We start from the raw sequence: 14,376 nt of genomic DNA on the forward strand, positions 1-14,376 counted from the left end.
GCACCCTATTTCATTGTGGAGCTAGCGGAGGTAGAGCCCTGTCTATGTTGGTAGATAAGATGTGAGCACCCCTCCAGCTTGGATGGAGTCCGTCACTCCTCAACAGGCCAGGCTTGGTCCTGTTTGTGGGTGAGTCCCAGAAAGAGGGCCAATTGTCCACAATTTCTTGTGATATAATTTAAAGCAGTGATGACTGCTTTAAGGAGTTGAGTGTAGAGGGAAGTAGTGTGGTGTGGGAGGTTGGCATCAAGTGCAAAAAGAGGGATATGTGTTTCCGTAGTCCAGAGATGGAAACTGGCGAGAGAGAGGATGAAGTATCTGCGGTGAGGTAGGATGATTCTGGTCCAATGGAGTGAGATTTATAGAGAGAATGGATCCTTGCATTTTGGCTGATCCATATGTGGTGTCAGGTTGGGTGGAGAAGTGGTTGGTGAAGGTAACTTGGAGTGGACCCGTGATGATTTATTGTGTTTTGTCCGCCCGGAGTGAGTGGCCGCTCTGGAAAACGCAATTAGGGACAAAAATTGTGACTTGATTTGCCCTTCAGAATAGGGTGCTGTTGAAATGAGTGATAATGAGGGTTACATTAAGTGTTGAGGAGGATCAATTGAAATTGAAGATTCCCTATGTCTGTGACGCCCGCCATTTGATGAGATATAGATCCAGTGGAGAGCATGGGGAAGCGGAGAAGACAGTGTCTGTCATGCTGAGTTTTTGATACATTCTGATACAGTTTATGGGCATGTTGCAGCGGTGTGTAAGGGGGGGGGGGTGCCTAGGTGTGAGAAGTGTGCCGGAGAGCATGAGACGAAGGAAGGTGTGGTATTGGTGGAGAAAGTTATGTGTGTTAGTTGTGGGTGCCCATGGGCATGGAGATCAGAGGTGTCCTGTGAGAGAAAGGCAGATTGAAGTTGCCAGGGTTAGAGGAGTACAGAAAGTGTTGTATGCCGAAAAAGTGAATAGAGTCATAGAGGAAGATGGGTACAGGTTGAGGGATACTGAGAGCATTCCTGTGAGTAGGCAGAGACCAAAAGAGAGAGTGATAGGAATAATTTGTGCTTCAGTAAGGTGGGCTTTTTGGCATTTTATAGCGGTGGTTGTAAATTGTACTGCAGAAATGGATTGAAAGTCACAGAAAATAGAGGTTGTGGTGGCAGAGAAGTACTTGGGAATACAAGGATTTACATCTGCAGAACAGCTGCAGGGGTTGTTGAGTGGTAGTGTTATGTCCTCTCAGACTATTGGTCTGGAGTAAGACTGGATATGGTTAAATAGTGAAATGAGTTGGTGTTTTTTTTTTTAGATAGGGCTAATAGTTGGTAGGGCAATTTTCCTTTCCCCCAATTTTGTACTACCACATCAAATAATTTAATTAATGTAGGTTGGCCGTGAATGGCCTCACACACCAGTAGAGTAGGTGGCAGTGTATGCGCCTAGCAGTTGGATGCGATCCGCCAACCAAATCCCAAAGAAGAGTCCTCTATCTATCTCCATGGATCAAGCACACAGCGCGCAACTTTTGACGGGCTAGTGGTTTATCAAGGAAGCAACTCATCTAGTTGGAGACGTGGCTCTGCCCGGCTGCCATATTGAACACTAGCAACACACAGTTTAACGAGCAATTCAACTATATTTTCTTTCTAACAGCGTTTTAGAAACACTGGAACTCGACTGAGCAAACACCATCGGGGATTCAAGATCGTTTTCCTGAAGAGAAACTAAAAATGGTGAGCACCGTGTCACATGTCAAGGCTTTATCTTCTTTTCCGCTTTAGCTTAATCATAACAACAAACATTAGCTTGCTAACGTTAGCCCCTTGGCACAATGAAATGAAAAGCTAATCAAACTTCACTTGCCAGACAACCACAAAGGTAACGTTAGCCAATCAACTTTATTAGCTAAGTTAACTATATAACGTGAATACTACTATTATTTAGCAGCTAGTTAATGTAACGACATTAGGTAGCAAAGTAAACTAGCTACTACAAATGTCAGCTCGTTGTTAGTACAGTTAGCTAACCCTAGTTGGATAACTAACCCTAGCTGGATAACTAACGCGAGCTGGATAACTAACGTTAGTTAAGTAAGTTTACTAGCTAACTAGGTAGCTAGCTACAATTTAACAATCGTGATAGATATTTGCATTGTACAGGTTGGCTGCTACTGTTGGCTGTCTAACTGTGCTAAGCTATTTTTGCTGGTAACGTTAAATACTTGGCCTTGCTAGGCTAGTTAACTAGCTAGCTAGTTATCAATAAATGTCAACCAATGGATCGTGGCTGAATCTCATTGATTTGCACTCGGTAATCTAGTAAATGAAGTCGCTTGGATCAATGCGTTATCATGCCTTGCTTTGGTCCTGGTATTCTGGGATGGTAAGTGACTGAAAAATACTTTATTTTGTCACCTGTAGTAAATTGTAGCCAGCATATTCTGACCCCATCTTTATACATGTTTACACTGAGTTGCACTGGGGGTCAGAACACAATCATGGTTACATTATGACACCATGGAGCTGGCGTGAGCTATGGGTTAGAAAACGTACCTCAATGCAGGGGTGGAATATGCCACTGTGCTCCAAATTGTACCTTTCCACACTGATACATAGAGAAAATTGAAATACTGCAATTTTTCACAGAAAACTGCCCTTTCGTCCTCATGCTAGCTAGGAGCCAGAGCAGTGGCATTCTAAACCCATGTTTCCCAACCCATATCTCATGCCGGCTCCACGGTGTCTTAATGTAACCATGATTGGTTTCTGAAGCCAGTCAGTTCAGTGTAAACAAAAGTGTTAGTAGCGTTGGAATCTGAGTAAATTGGCACATAACTACCTTGCTTGGCAAACAGACTTGTACCACTTATGTTAACCCTGTCTATCACTCTGTCATCATTAATGAAGACATCCCACTTGTGAACGTATGTTTGTGATTCTCTCTGTCCTCCCTGCAGGTGCTTTTGGCAGCGGCGGTGTGCACCAAGGCAGGCAAAGCAATCGTGTCACGGCAGTTTGTGGAGATGACCCGGACGCGTGTCGAGGGCCTTCTGGCCGCCTTCCCCAAGCTCATGGGCATGGGCAAGCAGCACACGTTTGTGGAGACGGAGAGCGTGCGCTACGTCTACCAGCCGTTGGAGAAGCTCTACATGGTGCTGGTCACCACCAAGAACAGCAACATCCTGGAAGATCTGGAGACGCTGCGGCTCTTCTCACGTGTGGTATGATACGATCCAATACATCTTTATTGGTCCATTACGCAGAGACAATGGAAATGTATAATTTTGTGGTCATAGTACTTAGGACACACACACACACACACACACACAACAGGCTGGGAGCAGCACAGGGGATAACCCAATGCTATAACAGCCCACTGCTGCTTCCGAGTTCAGAATTCATCCATCCCACCAATAACTTCAAATGGGATCATATCCCACTATAAACGTATGACTGTTGGTTTGGTATTGAAGCGTTCAATTGTGTTTTTCTCTTTTCAGATCCCGGAGTACTGCCGTGTGCTGGAGGAAGGGGAGATCTCAGACCACTGTTTCGACCTGATATTCGCCTTCGACGAGATCGTGGCCCTGGGCTACAGGGAGAACGTCAACCTGGCCCAGATCCGCACCTTCACCGAGATGGACTCTCATGAGGAGAAGGTGTTCCGGGCGGTCAGAGAGGTGAGACACTTGTAGCTAAAGCGCCTATACCATCCAGAGGACGTGTGTGGCTTATAGTAAGCATGATTTGAACGTTCCTCCTCATCTGCTCGGCCCCACAGACCCAGGAGCGAGAGGCCAAGGCAGAGATGCGGCGAAAGGCCAAAGAGCTGCAGCAGATCAGGCGAGATGCCGAGCGCTCTGGGAAGAAGGTGCCTGCCTTCGGCGGGTTTGGCAACACCGGGATGAGCAGCATGTCCTCGGGGTCAATCATCACAGACACCATCATCGAATCCGAGAAAACCAAAATGGCTCCCGTCCCAGTCAGGTAGGCAAATGATGGAATTTAGGTGTTGAATTTGATTATGTGTATAATTGTGATTGGCAGATAGGCCCCAGAGTTTTTCCTGATAATGTGACCAGGGTTGGAAATGAACTTTTTGGTCCAACAGCCACTGGCAGGTAGATGAGAATCTTCTAGCCACTCAGTTTCTTTTTTTAACCAGCCCAAATATTTTTGGGACATAATTACACCATAAATCAAATGACAGACGAGTATGCTTTATAATGTTTCTAAAACAAGAAATGTATTACTAGAAATAAATAATGTGGTATATTGCTCCATTCAATTTCATTTTTGTGACCCAAGTCTTTTATCCAATATATGTTCAAATCAATCCTTTAGTTAGAATAGTAAAACAAATAAACAGTTCTACAATTAAACATTTTAAGAATCAACAAAGTGCCTGCCCTGTACAAAATGCCAAGTGATACGACTTATTTATTATTATTAGTTCAGGCCTCTAACACTGGCATTATTTACAAGGAGTACGTAAGTTGATATTTATGAGAACATATATAAATTGAGGAGCACAATTAAGTTATGAGTGACTAAAAGTTTTATGAAAATAATTTTGGAGTGTTCCATGCTCAAACACAATGTAACTTGAACTATTTTATTCATTCAGTGAGACAAATATTCAGCTGCCCCTTTAAGGGGTGGGCCATTACTATGGCAACGGCACTCTGTTTTTCAGAGATGATTGAGAATCTCTGCACTAGCAGCAGACAGTTGCAGCAAACTCTAACTAATATTGAAAATGACCTAGCATGTGAACAAAACTAGACAAGAAACATGAGGATAGTGTCACACTTGAGTAGCCTTTCGTGAATTCGACAGTCTACATTTTGGCTTTGGATTGAAAAAAACTGTTACCAAATGCTGTGTGTAACCATCCGTCAACGTGGCTGGTGAAAGACGTTCTTGTCCACCAATGCCCTTCTACCGGCATTTGGCGGGTGTTAATTTCCCACTCTGAACATGACCTGACCAGGAAAAACTCTGGGCCACAGATAGAGGCTGGTACTGACGATCATGTGTCTCCCACAGGCCAACCGGATCCAGCAAAGCCCTCAAGCTGGGCGCCAGGGGGAAAGAGGTGGACAACTTTGTGGACAAGCTCAGGGGGGAGGGGGAAACCATCATGTCCAACACAGGGAAAATGCCTTCGCTTGCATCCAATGTCCTACCGCCACCAGTTAATGTGGAGAGGTACTTTACTCCTGTTCTTCAAATGTTCATTTTTGATAGTAAGCCAAGGTTTTGCATCGGTCTTTATCTTGCAATCAATGTCTGTGCTTTACTATTGACACAATTCCCGTGTGTGACGATAAAATCTTAACCTTGATGACACCTGTGTATGTATGTTTTCCTCAGTGTCCACATGAGAGTTGAGGAGAAGATCAGTCTGACCTGTGGACGTGACGGAGGTCTACAGAACATGGAGCTCCTGGGCATGATCACACTGAGAGTGACCGACGACAAGGTTGGCCGCATCCGCCTGATGGTCAACAACTATGACAAGAAGGGAGTACAACTGCAGGTGAGTTGTTCCAATCCAGACTGACCCATGACCTTTTGTAAAGGCTCATGGGTGGTGTTCATTAGGGCACGACGTTGCGAAAAATCCAGTGTTCTTACTCGACAAGTAACCCCAGCACCATTCCATTTCAAAATGTTTCTCCCTGTGTGCTCCTACTGAACACGGCCCTATGTATTAGATTTATGTAACAATTCATCCCATATCAGATATATTAATGTATGTCCACTGTTGAAATTGATTGCATCTCCCCTGGTATTTAGACACATCCCAATGTGGATAAGAAGCTCTTCACTTCAGACTCTGTGATTGGTCTGAAGAACCCAGAGAAGTCTTTCCCACTCAACAATGATGTGGGGGTGCTGAAGTGGAGACTCCAAAGCACAGATGAGGCCCTCATACCTCTAACCAGTGAGTCTCATTCAACCTGTCATCCTGTCGGCACCATCTGTGATCTGCAGTTATTGTGGTATGATTTATTTTATGATAACTAGTACATTTTTAAATGTCATCGCACCTTTGTTTTGTCTGTAGTAAACTGCTGGCCTTCAGAGAGTGCTACTGGCTGCGACGTGAACATTGAATATGAACTGCAGGAGGAGAGCCTTGAACTCAACGATGTAGTTATTGCTATCCCTATACCGTGAGTGCATGGGTGATAAAATGTTAGTTGTATTTTATTGTATTGTTGTGACTGTATAACAACCTTGCTGGGTTCTCTTTTGTCTGGTTTCCCAGAGACAGATTTAAGTTAGGTCTTCGTATCCAAAATTCTCTCCTGGACTAAGAAGCATGTGCAATGGAGTTCCTCTATTGAGGTGTTTTTTAGTCTAAGACTATGCTTCATTTGTGTCCGGTAAACCAATCAATCAAATGTATTTGGTCTGTGTGGCTCAGTTCCATTTAATTTCAGGAGATTCAATGAGAAGATTTAGGAAGTTCAAATCTCATTGGATTTTCAATCCCGTTGTACTAGGAAATTGGGGGGGGTGTTTCACTATTCGATCAGTATCATGAATCTTCCGGAGACACCTGAAACCCCACCTCTTCAAGGAATACCTAGGATAGGATAAGTAATCCTTCTCACCCCCCCCCCCTTAATGATTTAGATGCACTATTGTAAAGTGGCTGTTCCACTGGATGTCAGAAGGTGAATTCACCAATTTGTAAGTCGCTCTGGATAAGAGCGTCTGCTAAATGACTTAAATGTAAAATGTAAATGTATTTATAAAGCCCAATTCAGCCGGTGTCACAAAGTGCTGTACAGAAACCCAGACTAAAACCCTACCCGGCAAGCAATGCAGGTCTAGAAGCATGGTGGCTAGGAAAAACTTCCTAGAAACGCCAGAACCTTGGAAGAAACCTAGAGAGGAGCCAGGCTCTGAGGGGTGGCCAGTCCTCTTCTGGCTGTTCCCGGGTGGAGATTATTACAGAACATGGCTATGATGTTCAAACGTTCATAGATGACCAGCGGGTTCAGATAATAATAATCAGTGGTTGTCGAGGGGGCAACAGGTCAGCACCTCAGGAGTAAATGTCAGTTGGCTTTTCATAGCCGATCATTGAGAGTTAGAGACAGCCTGAAGTTGATGGATGCGTTGTTTACAGTATATGGGTGTATATCCTGGTGTAGGTCTGGAGTTGGGGCACCTGTGGTAGGAGATGTGGATGGAGAGTATAAGCACGACAGCAGACGGAACGTTCTAGAGTGGAGCCTACCCGTCATAGATGCCAAAAACAAAAGTGGCAGCCTCGAGTTCAGTATCGCCGGGCAACCCAACGACTTTTTCCCTGTCAACGTGTCCTTCGTATCCATACGCAATTACTGCGACATACAGGCAAGTTCCCCTTTTTACGTTGATGCTTACTAACTATGCACATTTAGGCCTACAGTCAAAGATGGAACACAATGCTCTTGCTGACATTGCTATCCCTGCATTTCACTCATCACATTACCCTTTTCTCCTATTCCCTCAGGTTGCCAAAGTGACTCACGTAGAAGGAGAGGCACCAGTAAAATTCTCTATAGAAACTTCGTTCCTTGTCGACAAATACGAGATCCTGTAAAAAAACAAAAATCTACGTCAAGCTCCGGAGAAGACAAAATAAATACTCGCCCGCCTGTGTAACATTTGAGACTACACATCAACTGGACTCAACTCTTCAAAAGCCCCTCCCGCGGCGGAGCGCAGTATTGGTGTATTTATGTTTGTGAGAGAAAAAATCTACTGTGTTTTTTATATATATATATATATATATATATATATAACGAAACATGCTGAGGAGAGGCGGGAAGTCAAACCATGACTAAATTGGCAGCAGAGGAAGGAGATGGGTGGTGCTCTTGATTATGAGGTGGGGGGGGACGGTACTAGCTACAAACAAGCATCAGTGACGTGTTCGTTAGGACGCACAACAGGGAGAGAGAAAATCCCACCGTTTTGCAACAAAAGTATCCTTTCTCATTTGCGGAAAACTAAAGTGAGCCTTTTCTAATTCTACAATCCAAGGTAGTCCCTCCCTGATTCAGTCAGTTTCCTTCCGTTTGGTGCCTAATGAACATGACCCTGGTGGCTGAGGAGCTGGTCAGTATTCAGCTGGTTCATCGCCCTACTTTTGAGGTTGAGAAATTAGTCATCCCCAACCCCAAAAAATCATGCATCCTCTACCAGAGCCATTTAGTCTTTTATACATTGGACCAGATTTAAGAAAGCAGGACTCGTCATGTGGTCTTTCGTGTTTCTAATCATAACTACATGTTCACCAGAAACCCATTTTAATGCCGCCTGTTTACCCAATAAAGGCAGGTTGTTGTTTTTTTTCATTGGATTGGTTGATCTCAATACGTAGCTTCAGGTGTTGGCTGTGGTATTAAGAAACTTAAGATTGAAAAGAGTAAGCCATATTGGATGCTGTGTAGACCTGTCCAGCTAGTCCTCTAGCAGTTGACATTAACCTGTTCTCTCATTGTGTTTTAACTTGTCCCTTTGTGTTCTGTAGACATACCTAGAAATGCAGTAAACATCAGCACTGTAAATGGTTTTTGGCATTTTCTTAACCCCCCTTTCAAAATTCTACTCATCTCAAGGAGGAACTCTTCATCTCTTCCCAACATAGGCATAGTTATTGAAAACCAGACAAAGACAACCCATGAAAAAAACAGCCAATTCACAAGGCTAACCACTGCATTTGTGGCTATAGTAGTTCTTGAAAAGTAACCAATTGAAAGCTCAATACTATTTACAAACTTATGTTGTTGAAAAGGGAGATCTGATCAGTATACTGTGGTCCATATCAGTTCTGCCTTCAGTCATTAAACTAACATCAATAGAAGGAATACTTTGGTCCTATTGCAAGGATGATTCTGCTGCCAGTGACACCACCTCCCTCTCATGACTCCAGTCAGTCATTTACTCCCACGATGAGCGAATGGTCTCTTTTAAAGTCCACTTCATCATAAGAACAACATGTAGGGGTTTCATTTTTGTTTTTGTGTTTTGTTTGTATTCCTGGAATTTCAATGTGGTTGGTTGGATAATGGATTTTGAAGATGGCTCGATGGGACATTTAACTGTAAAAGGGGGAATCATAACATTCCACTATTTGATGAAAAAGATCTTTAATTGATTAAAGTGTATTCAATTTTGTGGTCATTGTTTTATTATTTTTGGGGGGGGGGGGGTAGTTTCAATGTTCATTAATACATTTCAGTTACGTTATAGACAGAGTGTTGTTAAAGCGCACACTGGCTGGGGAGTAGGGTTTATCTGAGCGTTCTGACCTCCCAATGGCATTCAAACACCCAAGCTAATTGGCTAAAGTTAGCTAGCTAGTTCCAGACAAACGAGAGAACCATTGTACTTGGCCTAGCAGAGCTGGTTATGCTGTTTTCATGTTATACAGAGAGTTGGTGACTGTAACTGTGCCCCTGGCAACAATTGAGTTTTTTTTGCAGATGTTTACTGACGCCAGCCGTATTCGATGGGTGTTGAGCGTTTGTAAATTCATCAGTTATTCTGCACTCTGGCACACTCAGACGAGAGCGATCTGAAATCGGCGTAGAAAGCCAGGGTGAATTTACGAACGCGCCCTTAGATTTATGTAAACTATATTAAGTCTCCAAATATACAGTTGAACAATGAGCACGTGTCTCAAATACATCATTACAGTTGTTGGTTAGCCAGCTAGCAAATTCTTTAAACATATCAGTCAAAAGACCTCAAAACAAGACATGGTATCAAGAACAAGATAAAACTAGCTGAAATTAGACATCTACGATACCCCAAATGGCCATTCAGAATTAATCACAACACACAAACATCTGCCCCAGTGAAGCGTGTGCATCGTTTGTGACTGTCAACTAACCCTTTTTTATACATGACCCTAAAGGTGCCAGCGTACTAGGTTCAGTTTGCTCCAAGCAGAACTCTGAATCGCATACTCCCTTAAAAATACCTTTGCTGGAAAAACAATAAAAAAAATAGAACTGTGATGTTGCTCTTTGTCCCACTTGAGATTCCATAGCAACAACAGCCAGTATAGTATGAATGAATTTAAGATAAATCAATACATTTTTGCCAGGGAGGTCTTAGTTGTGCAATTTTACATTAAGATGTTTGGTGCAGTATTTCTCAAGTAAAAAATTGTGAATGTAAACTAGTCGTCTCTCGTTGAATGACAACCAACACTTTTAAGTAATCCCCACTTTGAGTAAGTTTTATAAAAATATTTATATTTTGTTTTTATATTACTTCTTTTTGTGATAGGGACAGAAAGTTGTCTGTGGGAGGCTAAGAGACGTGTTGTATAGTTAGTTTTTAGGGATGTCACCTCTTGCCACTGTTTTGGTCCCGTAGCTACCACGTAGCGGTGTAAAGCGCACCCGTGCACATGAACAGATACTCTGTTTGATTGTATAAGAGCCAAGCCTTGCATCACACACATCTCAATATCTAAGGTGCTGCTAAAAGAAAATCTACCTTTAAATTATAAAATCAATCTCAATGTGACCCACCAGATTCAGAAGCTTAAAAACTCCATTAGATTTTAGCCAAATGTTGTTTTTTACTAAATCTGAATATAATTAATGATGGTTTTATATTTTATTTTGGAATTTAAGATAATTGTTTCAGTATAGTTTTTGTTAATTATTTTATTTCATTTGAATAAAAGTTTTTTTTTCATGATTAGTTTTAGTTTCAGTTTTAGTGAGTGACAACACTGAATTTACAAACACCCAAAGGGCACTCCAGATTGAATGTACGAACACGCTCAAAGTCGTAAAATGTCTTGCTAGTAATTTGTTATGCTAACAAGCTAGCAAGAGGTTGCATAGCAACACTCAATGAACATGAACTGAAAGGATACCATTTGTTTACAGTATACTAAAATGAACCAATAGTATATAGTATGTACTCATTAAGTATGTAGTATACAGTATGTTGGTATGGATATGGGACATTTTATGACTGGGTGTGTTCTTAAATTGGAAGCTCGGGCTGAGGAGTAGGGTTGTTTTGAGCGTTCTGACCTTACAACGGCAGTCAATCACCCAAGCTAATGTTGGCTAGCTTGCTAGCTACTTCCAGACACCAATGAGACCACTGACTATTTTACTCACCCTCACAGAGCTGGTTAGGCAGTGTTCATGTTATCCAGAGCATTGGTGACTGTAATTGTGTAATTGGCAACCATTTGCTTTTTTGCTGATGTTTGCAAGTGTTTGCATAGTAACAGCATCAACATCCAGTAGACATGCAAACTGAAAGCATACTGTTAGTTTACAGTATACTAAAATGAACTAATAGTTTAAAGTATGTAGTATATACTCATTAAGTATGTAGTATACAGTATGTTAGTATGGGTATTCGGACACAGCTTTGGCCTTCCATGGAATGAGTTTGACAGCCCTGCTCTAGAGTCAATCAAACTTTCTAATTTCAATAGATCCTTGGTCATGTAACCATACTGGACTCATACCAGTTTCAGAATGTACACTCAGTGGGGCTACACATTCCCCATCCTTTAGTTTGTCCATTTTCATCTCACACGGTTTTACATGAATTTTGTAAACTTTAGAATTTCAATAGCTCATTGGTCACGGGACCTACTGACCTCTAACAGGGTTCAGAATGTACACGCAGTGGGCAAGTCAGATCCGTAACTTCGGGATAAGGATTGGCTCTAAGGGCTGGGGTACAAAGAGGGGCTCGAGCCGCGGCTGGGGGAGCAGTCACTCTGTCGCCCTCTTCTCGCCACCGTAGGATGTTCGTTGTGCTGCCCATCTCGCGGTCTCTCGTGCGTGGTCTCACAAGTGGCTGCGTGCGGGGGTACATTGGGGTGGCATCTGTCGGCGGGCCAAAGGCAGACCGGTGGGGGGGTTGGGTCTGGTGGTTGGTGACGGCGACTCTGGATGCACGCCGGGCCCTTCTCACTGATCTCCCCAGCTACGGCGCAAGCAGCTGACTAGGAACTGGTGCGGACCAAGGGAATCCGACTGTTTAATTAATACAAAGCATCGCAAAGGCCTGAGGTGGGTGTTGACACGATGTGATTTCTGCCCAGTGCTCTGAATGTCAAAGTGAAGACATTCAATGAAATGTAAACAAATCCTGACCTTGACAGGACAACAACACTCATAAGATTTGAGGCAGAGAGTAAATCCATTGGCCCCGCAGTGATAGGGCATTGCATGAAGAGTCAGGGTTTCGTACGTAGCAGAGCAGCTCACTCGCTGCGATTTATTGAAAGTCAGCCCTCGATCCAAGCTTTTGTTGGGGATGGAAGGCTTCTTCCTCCACCATCCTCCTTCTTTACTTAAGGGTTAACAGGTGCACGCAGAAGGGCCAGGGACCAGAGGCCAGACACAGAGAGAGCCCACGCAGGCGGGTAGAAGGCGTAAGACATTGACATGGGGCTCTGGATAGGTAGGGGGCAAGGTGGTCGCCCATCCGCCCGGCCCGTAGGGGACTTGCTGTGGAAGTCGAAGGGTCACCAGCTGCACAAGGAGACCTCCATCAAGGCGGGGATTACTCAGAGTCCGAGCCGGGGCTGACCGGACACGGGGGCCATGGAGGGTGGAATGGGGACTTTTAATTTAACCTTTATTTAGCTAGGCAAGTCAGTTAAGAACAAATTCTTATTTACAATGATGGCCCGGCCAAATCCGGACGACGCTGGGCCAATTGTGCGCTGCCCTATGGAACTCTCAATCACAGCTGGATGTGATGCAGCCTGGATTCAAACCAGGTACTCCAGTGACGCCTCTTGCATTGAGATGCGGTATCTTATACAGCTGTGCCACTTGGGAGCCCGACTTAGTCTCTGGTGCTTAAGTGTGGGTGCCCCGGTTCTGGAAATGGCTGATTCCCAGCAGGGACATGGAGATGGGTAATGCCCAGTGAGAGGGGTGTTGACCGGGTTGGGAGAGCAGGTGTGGAGGCCTGGAGGTCTGTAGTTCCAGGGAGTAAGCTATACACTCTCAGGCCCAGGGAGATGGCAGGCAGGTGGGCAGGTAGTGTAGGCCTAGAAGCCTGGAGTCAGAGGTCACCAGGTCAATGGGGCCCTGCTTGGAGGTCAGGAAGGCCCCAGGGAGAAGGCCCAAGTGAATAGGTGTGTTTGACACTGTCCTTCAGGGGAACAGAACAGGAAATGAATGTAAAATCGTGTGAGATGAAAATGGACAAACAAAAGGGTGTGCCATGTATAAGGCTAGTCAGTGGATATTCTGGATCTTGTTTGAGGTCAGTAGATCACATGACCAGGGAACTTTTGAAAATAAAAACATTTAAAAATGAATGTAAGCCCGTGTGAGATGAAAATTGACAAACTAAAGAGTGTGCAATATAGAAGGGTAGTCAGTGGACATTCTGAACCTTGTTTGAGGTCAGTAGATCACATGACCAAGGAGCTATTGAAATTCTAAAGTACTAAATTAATCTAAAAATGTGTGAAATGAAAATGATCAAACTACAGGGTGTGCAATATGTAGGCCCACTGAGTGTACATTCTGAACCTTGTTTGAGTCCAGTTGGCCACATGACCAAGGAGCTATTGCCATTTTAAAGTTGACGAAATTCATGTAAAATCGTGTGAGATGAAAATGGACAAACTACAGGGTGTGCAATGTGTAGGTCCACTGAGTGTACATTCTGAACCTGGTTTGAGTCCAGTAGGTCACATGACCAAGGAGCTATTGACATTTCAAAGTTTGAACAATTAATGTAAAATCGTGTGAGATGAAAATGGACAAACAAAAGTTTGTGCTACATATAAGGCTACTCAGTGGATATTCTGACAGCAGTTTGAGGGTTGTAGGTCACATGACTAAGGAGCTATTGAAATTAGAAACATAAAAAACGTTGAAAATTGATGTAAAATCGTGTGAGATGAAAATGGACAAACAAAAGGTTTGACACATATAAGGCTACTCAGTGGATATTCTGAAAGTAGTTTGAGGGTTGTAGGTCATAAGACTAAGGAGCTATTGAAATTTTAAAGATTTGATGAGATGCAAATGGACAAACAATAGTGTGTCCAATGTGTAGGCCCAATGTGTACATTATGAACCTTGTTTGAGGTGTGTGGGTCACATGACCAAGGCGCTATTGAATTTCCAAAATGTAAATAAATTATTTAAAATAGTGTGAGATGTAAACCAACCAAAATAAAAGTGTGTGCAATGTGTGTCGATGCCATCGGATTAACTCGAACCAGTTTTGAAAGTTTTAGGAGTAATGGTTAAAGAGCTATTGACATTTGAAAAATGTGATTTGTCACTATGTTGACGGTCCTTAACTGCTGTTGGTGGACGTAAAGAAATCTACAAGCGAATATCCAACTTGA

The 14,376-nt window shown here is 43.3% G+C and overlaps 1 protein-coding gene across 1 annotated transcript; it reads left to right on the forward strand.

Moving 5' to 3' along the window:
• The first annotated feature begins 1,512 nt into the window (after positions 1-1,512).
• LOC135546076 (coatomer subunit delta-like) lies at positions 1,513-9,179 on the forward strand. The gene is made up of 10 exons (XM_064974205.1): positions 1,513-1,727; positions 2,951-3,214; positions 3,494-3,673; positions 3,775-3,980; positions 5,043-5,204; positions 5,370-5,535; positions 5,796-5,943; positions 6,067-6,175; positions 7,166-7,370; positions 7,510-9,179. The coding sequence occupies exons 1-10, from the start codon at positions 1,725-1,727 to the stop codon at positions 7,597-7,599; spliced, it is 1,533 nt and encodes a 510-aa protein (XP_064830277.1). The 5' UTR covers positions 1,513-1,724; the 3' UTR covers positions 7,600-9,179.
• Positions 9,180-14,376: the final 5,197 nt, after the last annotated feature.

Source organism: Oncorhynchus masou, chromosome 9 (genome assembly GCF_036934945.1).
Source record: "Oncorhynchus masou masou isolate Uvic2021 chromosome 9, UVic_Omas_1.1, whole genome shotgun sequence".
NCBI lineage: Eukaryota > Metazoa > Chordata > Actinopteri > Salmoniformes > Salmonidae > Oncorhynchus > Oncorhynchus masou.

What these genes read in the sequence shown, in the direction of transcription:
- LOC135546076 (XM_064974205.1), top strand. An exon ending in TGTTCCGGGCGGTCAGAGAG is followed by an intron (nt 3,674 to 3,774) that starts GTGAGACACTTG and finishes TCGGCCCCACAG; the next exon opens with ACCCAGGAGCGAGAGGCCAA. An exon ending in GCAATTACTGCGACATACAG is followed by an intron (nt 7,371 to 7,509) that starts GCAAGTTCCCCT and finishes CTATTCCCTCAG; the next exon opens with GTTGCCAAAGTGACTCACGT.